Genomic DNA, 20,073 nt, shown 5'->3' with positions numbered 1-20,073 from the left:
GTGTTGACGAGGAGTGAAAAGTCTCTGGAGCGTGTATTTATCTTGAAATTATTATTTATTTGCGTCAGACAAAGCTGTCCATATCGAAAACAAAACAACGAAATAATACACACACTGCAAATGCACAATTATGTAATAAAACAATAAATGCTACAAAAAGTGCTCAATGCCAAGCAGAGTAAATTACATCAAATATAGTTATTACTTTCTAAACCCTTGACAGCCTGTTTTAATCTAAAAGGGAGATCATCAGAAGGTTCTTATTCAAATGAAAATTCAAATTTCATAGAACAAGGACCTTCTGATGATCCTCCTTTTAGGGTGAAACAGGCTGTAGAGGTTTTAGAAAGTAACAACTAAAAATTATGTATTTGCTGTAGCTGCTCAATGGAAAGATTTTGGAACAGTAGTTGAAAACATTATGAAAGAAAGTACCACTGACGAAGATTCCACTATTCAGAATGGTCTTGCATTTCTCATTGTTTCTAACAAACCGTCAACTGATGATCAAATTATTTTAGAATTACGGAAGGTAAGGATTCTTTGGAACAATTTTATGGTAAATCTAGTTTTGCAGTGTATACTGTGAATTTCGGAGGGATGGCGCAACGGATAAGGCGTTGGCTTTCTAATTATGCAAACCTGGTTCGAATCCGAGCTTATGCAGGTTGTTGATAAACACCGCTCACCTCTACCCAGGGTGTAATAAATTGGGTGGGCGTAGTTGCTGAAGTAAAGGCGACCGAGAGAAAGGAACTGGCCACTCTACTCTCCTTAATGAGTGCGGAAGGCTTAGTACAATGAGAACCATATATTCTCATTCCCCGAAGTTTTGAATCAAGTATGGGACCCACTTTTTTTTTACTGTGGATTGCGATGTGTTGTATAATGTGCTGTAGTATGATGTGAAGCTTGCACATACCATAATGTACCAGGTGGTTTTATGTCATCTTTAATGAATGATTGCCTAAGCAGGAAATAAAGTAGACCGCTATAGCATGGATCTGGTATTTTTTGTTGTATTTATGCTTTCGGATTGTGTATCTACAGATGGTAGACGCTGGGATGTTGGTGTTTGTCGTACAAATTGGTGAGAAGGAAGAAAATATCAAGGAAGACAAAACTCTCTCCCTTTTTGGTGACCACTACATTATAAAGCTCCATAGCTGCAAGGATTTGATCAAAGTGTCAACGCAAGATTCCATAATCAACAAAATTCTTCCAAACCCAAAAAATAACCACGACACAACAAATCAGAAAATGAAAAAAAATTACTCTGTGAGTGGCTAATATGACGTAAGAATGATGAATGACGCAACTGCATGCTCTTGCGCGGTTTTGAACCGGTGTCCTTTCGAGTGGCGAACTCGTGTTCTCGCCACTCGCCAACGAAGCTGATATTTTTTGTGATAAAAAGTTGAAAATCGTTCTTTGGAAAATAAAGCGCATCAAACTTTCTTTCAAATTATTTAGGGGGAATTCCTTTCTGTTTGTTGTAATTTCGTGTGCAGTGATGGTGGATTGTGGCGCAACAATCAGCACTTTAATGACACGAACATCACTCGTTTATCTGAAACCATCCAGAACACCATCAACTTCAACTGTTCTCAGTGCAGCCAAAATGCATCAAAGTCAGTTTGTTTGATCAACAGAAGAGTTTTTCTTATATTATGATGAATATTTTATTATTTAAGTTAAAAGACAGGAGTTCATTTATTTACATAATGATGACAATAATAATAATAAAATGAAAAATTATAGTAACAACACAAATAATAGTAGTAGTATTTATATAGCGCCACATTCATGATACAAACTATGCTTCTGAGCTCTGTGCATGTGGAGAAAATAATACATTCCGTTAGACAGTTCAATAAAATATTGACTGAAACTTTCAAGCAAATTAATGTAGATTTTGAAAACATTTCTGAAATATTAACCAAAATTTCCAGTTTTGGTAGCATATCTCTTTGAAATAGTGACTGTTCAAAGAATCACTGTTACTTACACTTCACAGTTACCACTATAACCACTGCTTTGGGAGGCACCTTAAATTACACCATCCCCAATAGACAAAGCCGTTCTATTGCAGCTATGACTACAGCATTTTCCTTCATTTACTGTTTATTTATAAAATAGGTTTCAAGAAAAAACAAACTAAACTCGTGTTTAGCAAATATTTCAAAAATTAAACTGTTTCATCTTCAGTGTTTCAAATAGATCCAAGCACTGATGATGAAAACAATTTAGTTTTCGAAATATTTGCTAAACACGAGTTTAGTTTTTACTTTGTAGGCTCTTTACTCAGATATTTCAACACGTAATCAAATTTTTGGTGACTGTTCAAAGAATCACTGTTACTTACACTTCACAGTTAACACTAACCACTGCTTTGGGAGGCACCTTAAATTACACCATCCCCAGTAGACAATGTCGTTTTATTGCAGCTATGACTACAGCATTTTCCTTCATTTCTGTTTATTTGTAAAACAGTTTCAAGAAAAAAGAAACTAAACTCTTGTTTAGCAAATATTTCAACAATTAAACTGCTTTCATCTTCAGTGTTTCAAATTGATCGAAGCACTGATGATGAAAACAATTTAGATTTCGAAATGTTTGTTGAACACAAGTTTATTTTTTACTTTGTAGGGCTGTAGGCCCTTTACTCAGATATTTCAACACGTGATAAAAACTTTTTCAAATAGATCGCTTTCTCCAACGAATCAGACAAAAGGCTTCCAAAACACCACGAGATCAAGTGAGCTTGATGTCGCTTATGAAGAGCTAGCTCGGCTATTGGAAACCATACAGAACGAAACGAACTCACAAGCTGACACAGAAAATAAGCTTCAAAAAAAAGGTGCAGTACTTCAAGCGTTGTCTAACGTTTGAATCCAAGTTATGTGATATCATAAAAACGTTTATTGTTGCACAGATATTAAAGAGAGAACAATGGACCTGTGGTTTATGGTGGATTCGTCGCTCATTCTTGAGGAAGACAATTTGCGACATGTGACAAATTTTACATCGCAATTTTCAAAGAAACTTTCAAACGTGTCTTCAACAATTAAATTTTTAATTTTCAAGGAAGGAAAAACATTTGATTTCAGTTATAACGGACTTTCCGATCCGGCTATTCAGCAACATGTCGCTTCTATGACGCAACAAAACGAAAGTGAGTAAATTGAAAGTGACCAGTTGTATATAAGCTTTTCATAATTTAAAATGTTAAACGGGAAAATCATAATTCAATTAAATTTGAAGCTGCATGTCCCACATTTTGACAAATCTTCTCGAAATCCAAAAAGCGTTTTGCAGCACTGGGAAAAGTGAAAGAATCGTCTTTTGTAAAATTACAAGTTTCGCAATGTATTGAGATTTAGTGATCACACTTTGGCAATTTAGATGCTCAAAACTATCATTTCTAAGGGATATAAAGCTTAGAGTTCAAATTTAAATTAGAGTTCAAGTTTCTAATATAGCTTAGAGTTCAAAATTGAAATTACGTTGGCCTTCAGTTCACACGTAGGCAAGGCCTGTGTATATAGATCGCCAATATCCGGCTGCGTAGCCGAGTGGTGAGGACGTCTGCGCGACGTTCGAAAGGACGTGGGTTCGACACCGCTCCAGAGCACGCGGCTGTATCTCGGCAAAGACACTTAATGGCAAGCCAAAATAAGGGGAGCAGCTGACTCGAAAACTATATGTCACTTCGGTGCTTTCTGTCGTCTGTTGCATCGCATCTGTGATCGCAGTGTATGCTATCGCAATGGGCGCAAATAAAAACACGATTATTATTATCATCATTGTCACATCATAACATCAAACATTGCAACAACGTTGTAGCATGCGGTTAGTAATTTTTTTCCTGTTGCAAACCCGTATGCCATATTGAGTTGTGCAGGCCTGCTATACAGTTATACAGTTGTTTCAAACAGTTATTTATGATTCAGATTTTGAGAGTTTGAAAAAGGCTATCGATGAGGTTTATGAAAGCGAGTTTCGATTCAAACCAGAAAATGAAGCCGGGTTAGATTCTACTGATCAATTTCTATTTGTTCTCTCAAGCCGAAAGAAGTTAGAAAAGTTTCCTTCTGTAAGACGACATGTAGGTAGGCTAACGATATTTAAACTTTTACTGAAGTAGGGCAATGAAATTCGTCCATTAAATTTGGGAGGGAATAAAAATAGCTGTAAATATTTGTAATGTTAAAAATTTAAGACAAAGATAATCAAAATCTTTTCCAACATTTACGTGTTTGGGAATAAAATGGCTATAAGTTCACTTTTGTGCAATTAGAGTGAACACCTTTGTTGTTTTTGCTTTCAACAAATCTGCTTACGTGAAAGTTCTTACAGCGCTTTCAATCGTACGATCATAGTTTGCATTCGTTCCTACTTATTGTCGCATTCAATATTAGGGCAACATGCTATCAATATTGTAGCAGCAATATTATTAATAAGATGTACTCATTTTCTAGCAGTCGTTACTACGTTCGTCAAACAAACAGTGCTAGAAAAAATAATATTCCTGACACCCAAAATTGTCAGTATTTAAGATGTCATCAATCCAATTAAGTCTATTTGCTGTGCAGACTTTGCATTCAGCTTAATATCTGTATCTCAACTATTGTTATGAGTGTTTCTGCGTCTTATGGTGGAAACGACAACTTCTACCTGTTGTGTATTTTGGTTTGTTTTCGTTGAAACAATGTACCTTGCTTTCGTTCCCCTTAAGTCGTCTCTTTTGCATTTTTGTCCATCATCGCTTCTCGTTATGTTTCACAATATATTTTGGGTGCATTCTTGCGATTTTGAATACAAGTGGAAAACTTTTGTATGGCTCTTGTTGAATGAGTTAAAAACAAAACACCTCCCAAGAGCGAGTAGTGAGAGGGAATAGTCGGCGATCTAAGGGCTGTCAGCGTGGCCTCGACACCGGTTGTATAGACCAGGAGTCTTCAAAACACTTACAGCATTGGAATTTTTTAAACGATCGACTTCTTTTTTCCATGATAATCATCAGCCATAAATCTACAGATACTATGCAACACTACTCATGAAACTGTACAGATGAGCGTGATTTTATTCATTATTATTTTATTGTCGCAGCATCCCGGTGGGAACATCTCAGTCTACGTCATAGGAATCGAGAGCAACTCAAACGAAACAAATCTAAATGCAACAAACATAGAAGGAACAAGCTTTTACCATCTAGCGGATCCTGCACACCTGTCCACCTTACTCAACAGAGATATTTTTTCTCAGGTCTGCCCCATTGATGACGTTGTAGAAGTAAGTGGGGCTCACTTATTTGTGCCATGTCTTCCAAAAGGAAGTTGTTTAATTTGAGCCGATTAGTTTTAGATTATTTTTATCATTTAAGTCAAACATATCTTGATGTTCCAATTTAGCTGGACTTACTATTTAAAATTGTTAGCAGAAACATAAAAGTCAATGAGCTGTTAGAAGAAGTCAACACTATCTTTATATATTTTTGATCCAAAACAATGTTATTTTTAATTTTCTGCATAACCTATGTCCTAGCCTATTGCCTATAGCAGGGGTTCTCAACCAGGGGTCCGCGGACCCCATGGGGTCCGCGAAGCGATTTCAGGGGGTCCGTGAAAGTTTCCGAGATTGCAGCATGATTGATAAATTACGAAAGTTAAAAATTGGTTGGTTGTGCTTTATTTGTGTAGCTTATTACCGTGATTTTCAAACTGTACTTCCCAACAAACTGGTGACAAAGGTTGGTTTCCTAACTAAAAAAATGTCATATAAACGAATTATTTTTCTAATAAGGCAATGTTCAACATAATTCTTTTGAGACAGAAGTCTATTGATCAATGCTTAACTTAGAATGCAAACGTTAGTCAGCAGTCTTTCACCACTTACAGTTTTCAATGACTGTGATTATAACGAATTAATATTGATTAGAAATGAAAATAGGGAAAAACTCTTTGTACCGGGCGCAAAATTCTATTGATTTTTGATAAAATTTATAGAAAAACATCAAATCAACATTATTGATTACTGATTTTTGATGCTATGTGCCAACATAAAGCTCATAACATAATTTCGTCAATGTCATCAATCGGCGTAAGTGTGTAGCGAGTTCAGCAAATTCTTCTAAGTGTGTCGTTTCAAAACTTATGAAACATTTGATTCCATTATAGGAGAAGCGATATGCTAAAATTTCAGATACAATTTTTTTAAGGGTCCTCGACCACTTTGAAGATACCACAAGGGGTCCGCCAAAACAAAAAGGTTGAGAACCACTGGCCTATAGCATGTTGCCTTTCGATAATAATAATTGTGTTTTTATTTGCACCTATTGCGATAACATACAGTAGCCTACACAGCGAACGGATGAAAGAACCTTGATGAAAGAAAGTTCTTGAAAAGTTTGCTGAAAATTAAACTAAGCATTTGATTTATAGAAGAAGAATGATCAAACAAAGCATTCGACGCCACAGCCCGAAGATTCTCCTAATCAGGTAAAGTTCAGTCACTTCCTGCAAGTAGATCAGCTGTCGCTCAACATCCCAATCGTCTGCTTAACCTCAGGCTTTTTAAGCCTAAGCATACGAAGTGTCCCAGCCAACAAATCAATCACTTTTTACATTGATTCAACGTCTGCAGACGTAGAAATTGATTGATTTGCTGGCTGGGTTTGTGTGTAACTAGTATATATTAATATTCCAAACACGTTTAGCTTGCTGTTGTCGTGTAAAGTGCCCAGAAAGTAATTTTGTAACATCGAAAAGGCGCTGCATGAATTTCGTTGCTATATTGTCTTACCCGCTCAGCCATAGATGTTGGTTTGGTTTTGAATCTTTATCTTCGGACTGACAGAGCCTTGATTGGTTATTCGTGGTGGTTTCGCATACTTGTAGAGGCTTATGACGCAGGTCCGATTACCGAGATTGGCAGAGTGAAGTTTCCGATTGTGTTGAAGTGTTGTTGCCGGGGTAAAGAGCACACCCCGAGAGCCGAACCAGTACCGCTTGATCTTGAGTCGGGTGGGTAACCACTGAGCTAACAATTACCTTCTGAGTTTCGGCATTGACTGTATCAACGAACGAGATAGAAAATGTATTGATTTGCCATAACGGTTTCCATAGTTTTTAGTGTTTGTTACAATGATGTGTAACTGAAACGTTAGAGTAATCTTTAAGCCAAAAAGAACATCATTAATTCCTAACATTGTTAACATCCCTAAACCACATAAAAAGTAGATATAAAAGCAATTGTTATGTCACAGGGCGCTGATTCAAACAACCTACTACCTCACATTGAGGCAACCGAGGTGTCCCGCCAGCATACGCAGTTTGTTGCTGAGGAAGCAACCACAAGTCGTCCAAATAATCCGAGTTCCATCGAAACAACAACGTCTAAGAAAGTAAAACTGGTTTTATTTCATTATAATTGTTTTTGTCCATGTGTGGTGTCCATCTTATTACGTCACACAATTTTTTTGTTTGTAAAAAGAAAGCGGATTGTCGTTTGCTTCGTTTTAACCTCAACTCAAGATGACGTCACATCTTGCACTCCTTGCCAAAAATATACGTCTGACGAAAGGATGTTAGCTGGACCAACAGTCACCTATCCAGAGTATAGGGCTGTGACTCGCAAGGCACTTAATCCTAGCCACACGCTTGAAGGCGGACACTAAGTTCGGATTCTTTGCCTTCTTGTCCATCTAATCCAAACCAACCACCAGCATCAGCTTAGATACAAGTGCTTCCAATTGATAAAAACGTGATCATGCGATCGCGGCTGCACCAGGTGACTGATTGTGATGAAACTGTTGTAGAATCTCTCTACGGGACTCGCCGGTCGAGATTTGATTGTTCAGAAGAAGATTTCAAAAGATGAAGAAATTAGTTGGCTCCTTTACGCTGTTTTAGGAGGCACTGTCGTCATTATGTGTCTCGCGTTCTTCGTCGCGGCTTGTTGTTCTTCCACAAGACGCGTCGGCAGCGCAAAGGATGACGTAGAGGAAGGCTGCTTAAATAAAGTAAGATTTGGAAAATCAAATAATTGAAAAAGAAAATAATTGCTTAAACGCTTACTATAAGTTCTTAATATTATTTTCATCTTTCGATTCACGACTGGAGCCTAGAACAAGTAACCATTACAGATTGTTTTTGACTCCGACCAGGAATGATTTTAGGAGCCCAAAGTCTTTCCAGAGAGCCTAGAATGTTAAAAAAACGTTGCATGTATTGTGTTATGGTGAATTTTTCAGCGGTGTCTTGTTTTGGGCTCAGGAATGTCATTGGTACCAAGACCTAAATTAGGATCTTAACGGTCCTGCCTAGAGCACTACGCAAGTTCTTGCTCCATTGTGGAGAAACGATATTGAATTGCTCGATCAAAACATTGTTGTAAGACGTTGTACTTGAGGAAATTTTGTCTTTAATCGAACCTTTACAAATAAGCTTTACATTCTAAGGAGAATACGACAGTTGAGCTGTATACATAACAGTAAGATTGAAGATTATAATTGTTAATACCCATATCCAGCGACAGGTCTCAATTTCAACCGAAAATAATCTTAGAAGCTGTGCACAGCATGCGTGATAACCCCTCGTTAAACAGGCAATTGCATGCTTGCGGCTCATCATTTCAGCTCAATGTTCGTTTTGATTCATTAGTTTTACGAATAACCAAACACATTTATCAAACTCAAATAAATCATTGCTCAGCGCGATAGAGAGATCCGGACGACGACAGAACAATTGGAGAAGGTTTCCCTCGAAGCCAACAAACCAGAAGCTGGAACTTCTATCATGAAGCAGCTGAAGAAGCTTTTGATTTTGTCGGAAAAGCTTGGAATCCATTCCGGTCAGCTGGATGATTCCTATAATGTGTTGAAAAATCTCACAACTCGATTTCAAACAGTGAGTGTGTGTGTATGTATGCATGTGTGCGTGTAAATACGATTTTCAACGTAAAATGCATGTGGCTCATCGTTCCTTTTTTGTGTTCTAATTGTTTGTCACACAAAAAAAATAAAAAATAAAAGACATCAGTGAAATCCTCCAATTAGGCAGACTGAGATGGCTTGGTCACGTTAAACGCGTAGCTCAAGCTGGATCTCACAGGTCAGATGTGTCAGCATTGCAGCACAGCGGGGTCAAGGCAGACCAAAACTTTCTTGGGAAGAACTTGTAAAACGTGACCTTGTAGCCCTGAACATGGACTCTGCCAACCCAATAAATCGCGAGGTGTGGAGGGGAAGACTTCGTTCTTGACAGACAGACAGGCCGCACCCTCGACATGAGGATTAATTCATGGCCTGTATAATCAAAATTGGTTGATGATGATGCCTGTACTTTACAATCATATGATCTGCTTCCCGCCGTATAATTTACTCGTAATCATTCTTGTATCACTTGTTCAGTTTGTGCTTTTCATTCCGGAGTGTCGTTACAGTTATAATGGAAAGACAAATTTATCTTACAATTTTTATTTTATGTATATTGCGGATTTAAGTAATTCCTGATGAGGACACACGTACGTGTCGAAAATGTTTGAGTTATTATGATATATTTTTTGTGTGTAACACATAATGTAAATCTGCTAAGGTTGCTTTGTTTTGTTTGTCTATGGCAGGGGTTCCCAACCTTTTTATGTTCTCGTACCACTTAGCCACCATGGATTTTCAACACGTACCACTATTTTCAAAACAACTAATTTCATCCAATATTAAATTATTTGCAAGATGGTGAATCTGGATGTAAAGTCAGCGAAAGTAGCAAAATTAGCAACAAAACTTCACAGAGTCCATTACACCACACAGCACAGAACGCATCAGAATAACAAAGAAAAAGACACAACTAAACACAAACACAATACAACTAAATTTAATGAGATTTTTGTTTATCTTTCACCAGTTGATCGATGCGTGGCATAACTTTGCTAATAGCACATCTGAAGTCATGTCCAGGGGCACATATTCGGTTTCGATTTTTTGATTTGATTTCATAAGAATAGAAAATCCCTGCTCGCATTCCCAAGTAGAAGGAAAAATCAGTAGTTGTGGAACAGCGTGGGAAGCTAGCGTTGGGTATGAAGAAGCCATACTAAGCCAAAAGTTTATTGCAGAACATTCTTTGAGTTGCTTTTTTGCTGTCTGATCCTCCAGCATGTCTATCAGTTCCTCTTGTTCCCCTGTACCGACAGGTAGGTCGGCTGGGTCCACTGAGAAAGGATCTGTGATGTATGGGCAGCTTGTGGTATCTGGAAAGTAATGCTGCAAATCAGCAGTTAGCAGCGAGGGGTGCTCGGTAATTTCTCTGGAAAAGTCATCAATGATTTCCATTTCAAGGGTTGACAGAAATTTAAACATACCATAGCGCTTGTTTTCCACATTTTTTCTCCATAATTCCACCTTTCGGATAAAAGCTCTCAGTTTTGAAACAAAGTCTACGACAGTGCAGTTTTGCCCTTGAAATGACAGATTTAAATGATTGAAAGCTTCAAATATATCTGACAAATAAGCCAATCTTGCAATGAATTCCTCGTCCTCCAGATCGTTTTGAAATTCATGGTCTTTCTGTTGGAAAAATAAAAGTAATTCATTCCTCATTTCAAAAAGACGCTTAGTTGTATTTCCTTGAGATAGCCAGCGCACTTCTGTGTGATAGAGGAGACAAGTGTGGTCTGAGCCAAGATCTTCACAAAGAACCTTAAACAATCGAGTATTTAAAGCTGATGTTTTAACAAAATTTACGATTTTGACTACCCTGTTCAAGCACATTAACAACTTTGCAGGAAGAACCTTTGTGCAAAGAGCAAACCTGTGTATGAAACAGTGAACTCTTATGACGCGAGGTGACACAGCTTTGACATGGGCTTGAAATCCAGACTTTCTACCGAGCATAGAGGGTCTGTCGTACATCCGACAAAATTTCCACAAGCCAGTTCATTTTCCTTGAAAAAATTATCCAAAGAGTTGAAAATATCTTTTCCTTTTGATGTAGTGGACACCTCATGATTCAACAATAATTCCGTTTTTACAGTATCGTTCTGTGTAAAGCGGACGTAGACAAGCAGTTGGCAGCAGTTTGTGACATCTGTGGATTCATCAAGTTGTAAGGCAAATCCAAACTTTGAATCTCTTACTCCTGCAATCACTTGGTCAGTGATATCAACTGACATTTCCTCGATGCGTCGTTTCACAGTATTGTTAGAAAGCGATACACTGTCCAACTTTGCCACTGAATCTTCTCCAATCAAATTTCTGACTAATATCTTTGCTGCTGGCAAAACAAGTGACTCGGCAATGACATGAGTTTTTTTGTTTTGGGCCATCAGAAGAGATACTTCATAGGATGCCTTCACAATTCCGGGATTATTTTGGTAAAACTGGCCTGTGTGATCCATGCGCTGTCGCTTCACGTTCTCCCCAAGTCGCTCAAAATAACTCTTATCTCGATTCATCTTATCTGCATGATTGGACTCAAGATGCCGCTTAAGCAAACTTGGTTTCAAAGCTGCATTTGAAAGGGTTTTCATACAAATCACGCACTGAGGTAAGCTATCTCCACGATGTTGAATAGCAATGAAGCCATACTTAATATAATCTGCGCTATTCTTTCGCTTCGACATTTTCAAATATTTAGACAAAACTGTAATGCTGTTCAGGATTCAGCCACTACACGTCGGAAAACCAACATCAGAAAAAACGCAATTCTGCAATTGCACAGACCACATTGCACACGTAATAGTTTCGTCACAGACACCACTCACATTGCACCCATAATAGTTTCGTCACAGACACCATTAAGTTCGCACAGCAGCATTGCATTAATAACAATGACAGCAGGGAGCAAGATCGACAACAGTAGCTTACTGAGTGCAGAGAATTTAGTACGGAAAGAAATAAAAGTGTTGTTCGCATATTTTAGAAACTCAAAATTAATTAATTGTTGCAATAGGCCTACTTTATTTGACAATACTACTGCATATCACATGCAACGGAGAGTTGCTCGCGTACCACCTGAAAAGCTCCCGCGTACCACTAGTGGTACGCGTACCACCGGTTGGGAACCCCTGGTCTATGGTATAGCCTATCAAAAAGCCAACCAAAAACACTTCAGGACACAGCACGACAGCGGAAACGCTGGTAGGATTTACGAGCTCAGCACCTGATTCATCAGACGCTGAAAGCCACATCGGTTATGATATAAACGACGACAGTGTGTGACTATAAATACTTGTTTATGACCACGGTGTTTTCGTAAATGCACATTACTATCAGAACAACTGCTCAGTGTTCAACCACGTCTTGCCACTTACTCATTTTATGTTGCATGCTGCTATTCAGCGACTTAGCCATAAGCATTAAGGAAAGGTAAGATTTTTTATTGTTATTCCATAGAAGGAAAAATTAGGGTCAGGTTTCAAGAGCTATAATTTGAAGAGTGTGAAAGTGATTATGTTTCGGCGAAAAAACGATTTGTTCAAAAACATATCACGACAGTGTGAGGGAAAATGAAATAAAATCGTTGTTCATCAACAGTTTGTGGATGAACTGACGGTGATCACTGATGATGCAAAGTCTACAACGGCTGATCAATCAACTCTGGTGATCCTTGGAGAGAAACTTTCCCAAGCGGAGAAACTTCAATTGCCTGCCAATAAGCTATCAGACGCTTCGGAGACAATGAAATCACTCGAAGCTCGCTTGGCAATGGTGGGAATCGATTCTTTTATGCATTGTTTGAAGTCATTATTGCGCGTGTTATCTATAGGCTACTTAATTATGACGTTACACAATTGCAATTGTTCGACTTTGAAGTTGTTTGTGCATGTAGGCTACTGGCATAGAGCATTGTCTTGGCAAGTCATGTACAATGGATTACAATTTGTTTTGGGGAATTTCACATGGTTTCATAGTTTTAATGTAGTATTTTCATAGTTACGTAAAATGGAATTAGAAGTATAAAAAAAACAAGCAGAAAAGTTTTTATTGAACGCTTTCATTTTTAATTTTAGTTGAAAGACTTGAACAAACTGATCAGTGAGGCTGAGAAGCCTAATACGTCACCAGCTTGCAAGCAGGACTTGCAAGTGCAGATCGCGTTAGCGGAGAGTCAAAATTTTCCTCCTGAGCTGTTAGTGGGCGCTAAAACTACTTTGAAGGAAGTTGAAGATCGCATTCAGGTAAAAATGCAAAATAATTGTTCAAAGCATAACTTACAAGAGTCAAAATAACTAGAAAGTAAGTTACTGTATGAAAATTTTGATCTGCAGACATTCAGATGTTCGCTGCCAACCGAAACGTCACTTGGCGAGCAAGCCGCTGTGCGTTCTATTGCTTTGTAGGAGTAAGTTTTGCTTTTGGTCCCATGAATGTGGGTTCGACACCCAGTTCGGTTGAATTAGATACCCTGAAGAAAGAGCTGGCCTCGCTTCGTGACTTTGATAGCATTGAAGGAAATGATAAATGTTCGGCCAGATATACTTCCCACACTGGTTCCCATGTGGTCACCAGCATAATCAGCCGTTGATATAATTGAATAAAATGAATTCAGCATGTTCAACCAGAAAGACTGCTCATTGCTCAATGTATGCTACTTTGTAATCGTTTAAAGAATATAAACGAAACTAGTACGAATTAGAATTGAGCTTTGATTTCATGGATATTTCTACTGGGTAGTTGTAGTGGTGCACAAAAATGTTTCAGTCATCGAATTCTTTATCTGCAGATCCTCGACGACTTAACACAAGTCACCAAAGAAGCCAATGACGACAACTCGTCGTTGTCAACGCTACAGAAACTAGAACAAACCATTTTGTCGGCTGAAAGGGTGAAAATTTCAGTTGAAAATTTGAAAGAGTCGCAAATTGCAAAAGAAAATCTCTCCAAGCGAATACATGAAAAGGTAAATGTGGCAACTCTGCTGCTGGGAACGTATCAAATACTCGTGCGTGTCATGGCCGTCATCGAGGCTTAACGTCCTTAACATAACGTCCCTTAACTTAACGTCCCTAACATAATTAACGTCTCAACATTTAACTTGGGACCTAAAAGTCTTAGGTGTTGGTACCAGGCCAAAATTATCCTCTTAATGTCCCTGGTTACTCTATTGATTATGTTGTTTGCATTTGAAGAACCAAAAATGTGAAACTGTTGAGAAGTTGCTACGAGAGCTGCCTGGCGTCACTGACATGGCGATGATGACGACAGCAACGGTGACGTGTTTGTGCAAGCTTGAAGACGTGCTCAGTGATGCAGAACTTATGGAAATTTCTGAGGAAAAGCTGAAAAAGACGAAACTTGTACGGGACGATTTGAAGAAACGAATCGACACTGTAATTAGTTTCATAAACTTTTCTTATATTTTATGCGGATTCAACGATGAGCTAAGCTTTTGTACGTGCTACGTATATCTTACTTCTCATGGACTGTTCGTTATTGTGTAATCGTAACTGGTAGGCTACTGCGTTTTGTCATTCCACATGGGGGTAACGGCAAAAATTAAAATGGCATAAATTTACAGTAAGAAGCATTAATCTTGGTGAAAATCTGAATGTATTAAAACAGGGGTAAAATACATGATGAAATGGTAAAATTGTGGAGCTTGATAAAATCACGAGAAGGAAACTAAGTTTTATCTTTCAGGTCAAGGAGGATTTGCAGCAAGCAACTGAAGAGGCGAAAACTTCGACTGTCTCTATGTATTGCTTCGGGAGGCTCAAAGATCAGCTTCGGTTGGCGGTCAGTCTGGAGGTATCTGAAGAAAGCCTCAAAGAACCTTATTGCGTCTTGGACATGATGAAGAAGAGAATGGATGCGGTAAGATCATCCATGGATGTCTTAAGATGCAAAATGTTTTATTACATTTCGTATGCTAATAGTCTGACTGGTATGGACATGTGATAAGGAGGGAGGAAGGAAGTTTTCATAGAAAGGTACTAGATCTAAAGGTGGATGGGAAGAGGAAACGCGGTCGTCCAAGAAGAACGTGGAAACAACAAGTGAAGGATGAATTAAAAAAAGTCGGACTGAAGGAAGAAGATGCAAGGGACAGGGTGAAATGGAGAAAAGGGATTAAAACAATTGCTGCGCGGAAACAATCGGCCACCCCCACTAGTGGGGAACAAACCGACGATGGATTATGATGATGATGATTCTCTAATAATGACACTTCTCATATTTCTTTGCCCAGATCTACAGTAAACAACTCATTTCGTATTGAATTACAAGAAAGGTGTAGGCTACTCCATCTTCGTCCTGGGATTTAATTTATAATAACGTTGTTAGGCAATAATGATATGGTAACAATAATGCTGGTGCAATAATGACTTGTAGCCGTTACTGGGAATTCCAATTGTTGATGTCTTATCTAGTTGAAGCTTGTTCAAGAACTTTCCAAAGAGGTCCAAGAATCTACAGCAACGCAGCAGAGCTCTCAGGAGCTGCACAAGCAACTGGAGTTAGCTGAGACTCTTTTTGTCCCTGCGGAAGATCTTTCGAAGCCGCGTGATCTGCTCGAGAAGTTGGATCTTCGTCTAAAGGTAAGTCGCAACAAGACTTTGTGAAAGTCACGTCACTTGTGACAAGACAGAGAGTCAATTGTGACGTATAAGTGATGTGGTATGCGTATTTGTAGTCTGTGGATTGCTGCAGCAGATGGGGTGTTTTGACCGGTAAGCACTTTGACATAAGACAATTTTCTCTATAAACCAGCTTACAGTCATTGTGATCCTTCTAGCACACAGCTAGAGAGTTGATTCTTGCTTTAAAGTTTGTTTAGTAATTAAAGAAGAAAAAAGAGTAATGACAGGGGTGGGAAACGAACCAACGTCATCGAAATGTATTCTCTAGCCCTAACCCTCTATGCCACGTTGGCAACGGCGAATCGTTCACTTAATTTATTTTCTAACTTGTGTGAGTTGTATGACAGCAATTAGCTGATTTAAATCTTGCCTTCTCATTGCTTAATAAACCTCATATGCTGCAGCAACCTGCAGATTACAAACACGCGCACGTTACTCAATTTCAGGAAAACTGCCAATTGCGTCAATATGATGAAACAGTTTACTGCTTTTAGAATTGTATCAAATCATGTGGACAGTTTCGATCCAGTTTGTTTTTATGTCTGGCTATCACACCGAAAACAAATATATGTCAAAAATAGCAGTGATCTACAAAAAGGTAGAAGTAGAATATTTATTATCTTTTCCGCTGCTACTTGTGACATGGTTTCTAAGCAACTAATTCTTTTGTTACGAAATGAATTCGATTTTCTCACTTTTTGGGAATTCATCTATTTTGAAATTCTTTATTTCTAAATGTGAACGGTAGACAGTTAGCCTATGTCCAACTCATTTTTTAGGCTACAGAAGAGTTGAAGGCAGCCACCAAAGAAGCCCAGCAACCATCAGCAACTGCCTTCGCCAGAGAGAAGTTGAAGGAAATAATAGCGTTTGCTGAGCAAGCCAAAGTAACACCCAACCACATGAAGGAATCTTGCGATGTGTTGGATATTTTGACGAAACGGCTAGAGAAAGAAGTTAGTAACGTTCTAAATATTCAAATGTTTGTTCTTAAACGCGACGCGATTTATAAAGAAAAATTAAATACTCGGACACTTTCTTGTATTTCTTTTTGAGAAATCGCACAGACTTTACATTTACGTTTTCAGTGTTCAAAATATTTGCAATACTATGTGTATAGTGATGTGTAGACAAAGTATGTGTTGTGTGTTTACTGGTTATGTGTAGATAAGGTTGAATATTTGCAACTGCATACAGTGTGGTACGTTTCAGGCTGATATGGCAGATAGCATAGAGAAAGCTTTACAAGAACTGCGAGGTGCGACCTATGAAGCCAAACTTCCCACCGCTACCATTCAATGCGCCGGTAAACTACAAACGGTTTTGAGAATCGCTGAAGCTCTCGAGATTCCGCACGACAAGATTAAAGATTCCTATGAAGCTTTAAATGAATTAAACCAACGCATTGATCAGGTAAATATTTTTTAAATTCTGTATTTTTATTTTTCATTTTCCTCTTAAACTTTGACTATATTTTCGGCCATTACGTTTTTTCTTTCAAGTTTTTTTTTTGGTGCTGGCTTCACAAAAAAATGTCCGTACAGATTTGCAAGCACATTTCTTATATTTGCAGATTTTTTACAATTTTGGAAATTAGATTTCTTATAAAACGATGAATAAACATCGTTTATTGCTTTATTTGCACCTGTTCACTGTATCAGGCTGTTGAGGATTTGAGCGAGGCAATTGAAGAAGCTAACTCTCCAACTGTAACTGTCACCTGCAAGAAAAGGTTGAAAGATAGCATAAGAGTGGCAGAGAGTCTAGAAATTTCACGAGCTCAACTTCAAGTGGCACACGAAGCTCTGGAGAGAGTTAAGAAGAGAACAGGCGCGGTAAGATTGCTTGTGACATCACTAATGGCGTTATGTTCTCATCAGCGTCATCACCCAACGCAATGATGCGCTCCTTTGGGGCAGATAGTTTTATGATAACTTCGGACAACTGTGTCTACCACAAGATCTCAAGTCCTTGTATACAGTGGCGTAGCTAGGGAATGTGCTGCCCGGGGCGGATTCAGATTTTGCCGCCCCTTCAAGAAAAAGCATGTGAAAAGGAAATGCTTTTTTTTATCAGATTACAATCAAAATCAAAAATCGTAGTCTGAAAGTGCCGCCCCCAGACGTGCCGTCCGGGGCGGTCCGCCCCCCCTAGCAACGCCACTGCTTGTATGCCTTATCTATATTTTGAAACACTGCCATTCACAGAGGAAACAGTGTGGTTGCTTTCAAGCTTTGATAAACTGCTGGTCCCATATAGTGCTTTCAGAGCATTTTAACTATGCTGCAACTTCGGGGTCTGGCTCTTAGTGCTTTATTTATTAATAAAAAGGTTTAGTTTGAACAACTTTGGCCTTTTACCCACAGTCGGACAGCGATAGACACCGGTGTTTCACCAATGAGGTTGGGCTCAGCAATATCTCACCACTCATTTATGCCACAGATCTGTTTACCGCCATCAGGTGTTATTAGGACATGAATGCTACCAGACCCTAGATTGTCGAAATAAAATAAAATATATAAATGTACTTTTTTTAGTTGAAAGAACTAACTGAAGCCACTGTCGAAGCTCAAGAGTCCAAAGCAAATGAGTTTTGTCTGCAAAGACTCGGAGAAAAATTGGCGATGGCCGAACGTTTGAACATTCCTGCTCATCAGATGAAAGAATCATATCAAGTCCAAGAGAGCTTACAGATGCTGATAGACGAGGAGGTGAAATGTTAGGATTATGTTGTGGATCCGAGTTTCTTTTCTTTTGATTTTTTAACTTTAATGATTAAACTATGTTAGACGAAGAGTAACGCAGGTGGTGAAAAGATGGACATATGCAAAGGATCTCTATTGACATGTTGTCAAAAGTCTTATGGTTGACAAAAACATATCTACATCTATCACATCATTACCGAAGCCTTTTCTATCAATTGGAAATCATTGGCATGAGTGATCTGAAAGATTTCTTTCACAACGTTTCAACCTTCGTAGATGGCTACACCTTGTTTGTTTGTCGTATCCAGGCTTAAACCCGGTGGCTGAAGATTTAGATTAAGTGGACGGGAAGGCAAGGAAGCCAATCTTCGTGTCCACCTTCAGGCATGTCTTTAAGCGTCTTGCTAAATACACAGCCGCATGCTTTTAAGCGGTGTCGAACCGGCGCCCTTCCGATTGCCGTTCCCGGGCTTTCACCACTCGGCTATGCAGTCGACGTGGTTACACCTCATTTGGGACTTGCTTTGTGCTTTTCACGGATCGGTATGTTTGGGTTCGATACCCTATCGTGTCATAACAGAGATTTATGAAGATGGCATGGAAGTTTATTCCAACTTACCACCCAACATTGTCGGAATGGATTCAGGGTGACAATGTTGTCAACTGCGCCTCTACACGACTACGCTCACACTCTTTGGTTTGTAAAGCGCTGCTAGCAACACAAATCTGCAATGGATATAACGCGATATAAAAACACACATTGTAACAATATACAATAAACGCAGTATTAAAGTGAAGAATAATATAGAATATAATAATCGTCTTTAAAACACGCGATGCAACAATTGTTATTTCTTTAGACCGATAAGAAGAAGAGAACGGAAGACACTATTCTAGAACTCGCAAGCCTCACCGCGGAAGCGCGAATTCCGAACGCAACAGTGGATTGCATGGCGAGGTTGAGGAGCCTGTTGGATGTGGCGGACAAGCTCGGGATTCCGCGAGCGAGGCTTAAAGACGCCGCAGAAGCATTGAAGGAACTGAATCAACGCATAGATGCTGTGAGTGATGCTCAATTGTTCAGAGCGTGTCACAATAGCTGCTGCAGCATTTTACTTCTACTCTTACACAGTACTACTATTGCATCACAATGATTTATGTTCAATCATTCGATGGAGTGATTTACAAGCAACAATATTGCAAATAAAAGCAGAAACTTCACACTGTTAACCTCGGTAGTCGAACCTGCGTCAATGGTTCCACTCTCGGGTCCAATTTTTACAGGCAACAACACTTCAACAACAAGCGAAAACGTTACTCTTCACATCTTGGTGACAGAACCTGCGTCATTGGTTCAAAGCCGGCTGCATGGCCGAGCGGTGAGATCCTTGATTCGACGTTCAAAAGGGCGCCGGATCGACACCGGCGCCCTTTTGTATCGGCAGCAGTGGCCGAGTGGTTAGCGCGTTGGGCTCGCAGTCGAGAGCCTGCATGTTCGACTCCAGCCACCCGCAGTTGCTGTTGTTTCTCTGGGCAAGAAACTTAACGATAATTGCCTCTACCTAGTGATCGATTTCGGGTAATGGGTAGTACCAAATTTAAGTCATAAGTAAAGTAGACAACCGGAAAACAGACCTTGCAGTCGGCTGCAGCGTGGGTCAGGTGTATGTCGGAAGGCGTACACCGATGCATAGCGCTCAAGTCCGCTTTCCCGCAATGCAGGATAAAGATAAACAAACAAACAAACAAACACCGCTCAAGAGCATACAACTGTATTTTTTGGCAAAAT

General features: G+C 39.0%; 2 protein-coding genes across 3 annotated transcripts in view; one reads left to right on the top strand and one right to left on the bottom strand.

Annotated features, from left to right (window-relative positions):
• The window catches only part of LOC145768688 (uncharacterized), a 40,525-nt gene that overhangs the window by 4,798 nt on the left and 15,654 nt on the right, over positions 1–20,073 (top strand). The window contains exons 6-27 of one of the 2 annotated variants that reach the window (XM_082580253.1): positions 381–532; positions 1,051–1,278; positions 1,474–1,631; positions 2,706–2,860; positions 2,936–3,175; positions 3,954–4,096; positions 5,113–5,295; positions 6,444–6,500; positions 7,268–7,405; positions 7,820–8,023; positions 8,715–8,909; positions 12,536–12,709; positions 13,012–13,179; positions 13,725–13,901; positions 14,131–14,331; positions 14,642–14,815; positions 15,370–15,537; positions 16,359–16,535; positions 16,792–16,992; positions 17,241–17,414; positions 18,117–18,290; positions 19,145–19,345. In XM_082580253.1, coding sequence (XP_082436379.1) covers positions 381–532; positions 1,051–1,278; positions 1,474–1,631; positions 2,706–2,860; positions 2,936–3,175; positions 3,954–4,096; positions 5,113–5,295; positions 6,444–6,500; positions 7,268–7,405; positions 7,820–8,023; positions 8,715–8,909; positions 12,536–12,709; positions 13,012–13,179; positions 13,725–13,901; positions 14,131–14,331; positions 14,642–14,815; positions 15,370–15,537; positions 16,359–16,535; positions 16,792–16,992; positions 17,241–17,414; positions 18,117–18,290; positions 19,145–19,345 — 3,842 coding nt within the window. Of the gene's footprint in view, positions 1–380; positions 533–1,050; positions 1,279–1,473; positions 1,632–2,705; positions 2,861–2,935; positions 3,176–3,953; positions 4,109–5,112; positions 5,296–6,443; positions 6,501–7,267; positions 7,406–7,819; positions 8,024–8,714; positions 8,910–12,535; positions 12,710–13,011; positions 13,180–13,724; positions 13,902–14,130; positions 14,332–14,641; positions 14,816–15,369; positions 15,538–16,358; positions 16,536–16,791; positions 16,993–17,240; positions 17,415–18,116; positions 18,291–19,144; positions 19,346–20,073 lie in introns of both variants that reach the window. The other variant, XM_082580252.1, reaches the window with a different exon arrangement.
• Positions 9,899–11,622, bottom strand: LOC145768276 (zinc finger BED domain-containing protein 5-like). The gene is made up of 2 exons (XM_082579755.1): positions 10,888–11,622; positions 9,899–10,699 (listed from the first exon to the last, which is right to left on the bottom strand). The coding sequence occupies exons 1-2, from the start codon at positions 11,620–11,622 to the stop codon at positions 9,899–9,901; spliced, it is 1,536 nt and encodes a 511-aa protein (XP_082435881.1).

The sequence above is a fragment of the Aplidium turbinatum genome, chromosome 4, assembly GCF_918807975.1.
Source record: "Aplidium turbinatum chromosome 4, kaAplTurb1.1, whole genome shotgun sequence".
In the NCBI taxonomy this organism is placed as follows: Eukaryota; Metazoa; Chordata; class Ascidiacea; order Aplousobranchia; family Polyclinidae; genus Aplidium; species Aplidium turbinatum.
Note: the sequence above shows the minus strand (reverse complement) of the source record. Positions and strands in the feature narration are given on the sequence as shown.

Excerpts from the sequence above, each read along its gene's own strand:
- LOC145768276 (XM_082579755.1), bottom strand. The coding sequence starts at position 11,622 with ATGTCGAAGCGAAAGAATAGCGCAGATTATATTAAGTATGGCTTCATT. Across the intron at positions 10,700-10,887 it reads CGACAGACCCTCTATGCTCG|GTTCTTTGTGAAGATCTTGG; the intron begins GTAGAAAGTCTG and ends CGATTGTTTAAG.